The sequence below is a fragment of the Haliaeetus leucocephalus genome, unplaced genomic scaffold, assembly GCF_000737465.1.
Source record: "Haliaeetus leucocephalus isolate CR32 unplaced genomic scaffold, Haliaeetus_leucocephalus-4.0 Scaffold752, whole genome shotgun sequence".
Lineage (NCBI taxonomy): Eukaryota > Metazoa > Chordata > Aves > Accipitriformes > Accipitridae > Haliaeetus > Haliaeetus leucocephalus.
Genome location: NW_010973188.1, coordinates 558,511 through 561,575, shown reverse-complemented (window position 1 = coordinate 561,575; position 3,065 = coordinate 558,511). Strand labels below are relative to the sequence as shown.

Here is a 3,065-nt window from a genome sequence, read left to right as displayed (position 1 = left end):
GTAGCACAAAGGTGCATCAGCAGATTTGCATATTTTGCGAGTTCATGACTGGGAAAAGAAAGAAGTGCAACAGATCAAGATAAAGAGGTATGTGAATGGGCTTGAGAAACTTCTGCCTTTCTCTTGTACAGTTAGTCCTTTAATGTCATGGACAGCAGATCAATTTATGACATGTTTGGCCCCAACAGTATAATTTCTTCTAACCAAAATAATGCTTGAGCAAAAATAGTGGGAGCCTGTTCCTCTTACCTGTACAAACTGCTCCAGGGCTTGCCTGTCCAAGCATGTGTAGTTCTGCAGGAACTTGAGCTTCTCCAGCTGGAACTGGTCCCAAAAGAGGGTCTCTGCCTGCTTTTCCAGCAGCTGGAACACCATAGCACCCAGGAGCAGGTAAAAGATACCCTAGTACCAGCAGCAGAGTCCAGCTGATCTGCGAGTTGTGTATGGTGAGTAGGGGCATGCTGCTGCTCTGCTGCTGCCAGTCCCTGCTCAGTACTTAATAGGTTGCTGTCCCAAGACATGTGCTACCCAGGACGCCCAGGAATCAAACATCCATGTTCCCAGTTACTGCCCTGGAGAATTTTTTAACAGAACATACAGGTATCAGGCCTACATAAAATGAGACTAACAGGCAAATTTTATCCTCCACATCTTTTCTCTATCCAGAATAAAGGGAGAACATTTATGGCTTAATAAGAATGTGAATCACAATGTTTTTCTCCTATTAAAACAACTTTTATCCAGAGATCTCAGTCAAATGAATGAAGCCTTACATAAGCCCTCTGAGACTGGTATTGTTTTCCAGGCTGGGAAGCTGAAAACTGTGGTTGAATGACTTACCTGGGGTCATATGAATAGAGTCACGGATAGAATCTTATAGTCTTGACAAGTAAAGCCTTACTCTAAACACTAGACTTTTGTACAAGAAAACACTATAAAGTGTCTTAATTACAGCAGACTCCCCAGAACAAAGAAGAGTATGAAGCTGAATAAATGGAAAAATCAACAGCTGCCATCTGTACCATACAAACATTGCTGGCACCAGTGAAAGCAGCATGATGAAGCTCATAAACACCCTGAATTCAGCCTGCTCACAAGACAGACTTTCTCTTTCTTTTCTAACCCTAATAGGATCAGTCCCCTCACTGCCTGACCTGCTGCTCCTGAATTCTTTGTCAGATGACTCCACGCTTTAGTCCATAGAATTAGAGAATGAACCACTCATCAGTACTGCTTTCAGTCTCTGTATTGCCCTTTTAATCCAAATGCATAAGGGGAGGGAGTGCTTAAGGTTAATCATTAGCTAAAAAGTATCAGAGGTTCACTCATGGGAGACTTAGTGATTATCATGCACTGGAAATGAGCTGGGCTTGCATATTTTTCTGTAGAAAATGCTTTACGGCTAGTATCATCTATGCCACATTGCTTCTGAAAGAAACACACACACACACAGAGTAAGAAGGCCATATGGCTAGGGCTGCAATTTTGTTATTAAACTCTCTTCCAATTAAAATGTTCTGGATACAGATATCCCTCCTTTGCTTTAGATTGTTTTTCACTTACCTTCAAACAAGAGGTAGTGCTCAGAGAACTGAAAAAATGATTTCATTCATACCTGTATCTGGGAAAACCCCTGTACTTGCCATTTGAACTGTGCTCCTAGCCTAGGGCCAGCCATCTCCACCCAGAAGAGGATGACTGACTGGCAGCAGAAGGCCACTTGTCACTCTGAAAAGTGAAAAGTATTGTGGAGAACTCCCAAAAGAACATATTGGACTTTGGGACCACTCTTGCTGTGACTGGGGGACAGAAAGATATCAGTAGAGAAGTGCAATGTGCAAGGACTCGGAGCCTTGGTGCTTTGGCATTTCTTTTTGGCTGAAGTGAAACATTTAGGAGATAGAAGCTGTAGTGGCATCAATATTACTGAGCACTGCAATAACCTTATGAAGCAAACTGATCTGAAGGAACTGAGATGTCCAACTTGCTTATCACTGATGGAAGGCCTTCTCTTGGTCTGTGCTAAGGATGACAATTACTTTCAGAGTATCTAACAAGAACTTCAGGAGACAAGCCTGGGATGTTGCACAACTGCCTGTTACACTAGCAGGGCTGCCTCTGGTGAGAGATCCAGATGTTTGTCTTGTTGTATTTTATAGGACCTATGTCTTCAGTCCAAGAGAATGCTAGCCTACTGGTTTTCTGGAATGGATGCAAACACATGTGCATAGCTGGGCTGAGACTGTAGGGTTTGGCGTTTGGAAGATCTCGCGATGTCATGGAAAGATGGAGGGTTCGTCGCAGCCCTATGATGCATCTGTAACCCCGCCTATCCTTGTTAGTATAAAAGGAATTAACTAACTGCGCAATAAAAGGCGGAAGTTGGCGCTCACACTGTGTGTGTTATCTGTCTCTTTCCCTGGTCCGGGCCGACCAGTGATCTAATCGTGGCACCTTGATACGTAGCGAACGCTACAGAGACAAGGTCCCACAGTTGAAGTAGGTTTCACAATTAAGGGTACGAAACTATTAATTAAGTTACAAATGAATAAATACAGCACTGAACCTCTTTTATCTCCCCTTCTATTCTGTTCAGTTCAGTTCAACAAAGCATTCTGGCCGCCAAACTTGGCAGTCTAAATTATGCCTTAAGAAAAAATGTCCACTTAGGCTTACTTTTAGGATCTTAATTTTCTGAGGATTTTGTGAATTGAGTCACTAAAATTGTCAAGGTCTGTTTACTTCTATACATCAGATATTCCTACTTAAAGCACTTCAACATTATGGGTGTATCCTATTTGGTTGGCCAAGTGAAATGATTTCTAATCAACTTTCAGAGGAGGTGTTATCATCTTTACCATAACTATAATTTGAAAAGCATTTTTAAACAAGGCAGGAAAAAATAATCAATTAATGGGTAATATAACAAACAACTGGAGAGAACTTCAAAAGACACGTAGAATATGTGATAAGATCTGTCCTGCGGCTGATGTAGAAAGCAGTGTTTCTGCAGAAAGATGAAAAAAAAAAAAATTCAATTGTATGTGCACAAGAAACTGCAGAGT

At 41.7% G+C, this 3,065-nt stretch overlaps 1 protein-coding gene across 1 annotated transcript in view; it reads right to left on the bottom strand.

The window, feature by feature from the left end:
• The window catches only part of KCNK16 (potassium channel, subfamily K, member 16), an 8,949-nt gene extending 8,574 nt beyond the window's left edge, over nucleotides 1-375 (bottom strand). The window contains exon 1 of the mRNA XM_010581124.1: nucleotides 250-375. Coding sequence (XP_010579426.1) covers nucleotides 250-375 — 126 coding nt within the window. The remainder of the gene's footprint in view (nucleotides 1-249) is intronic.
• Between the last annotated feature and the right edge of the window lie 2,690 nt (nucleotides 376-3,065).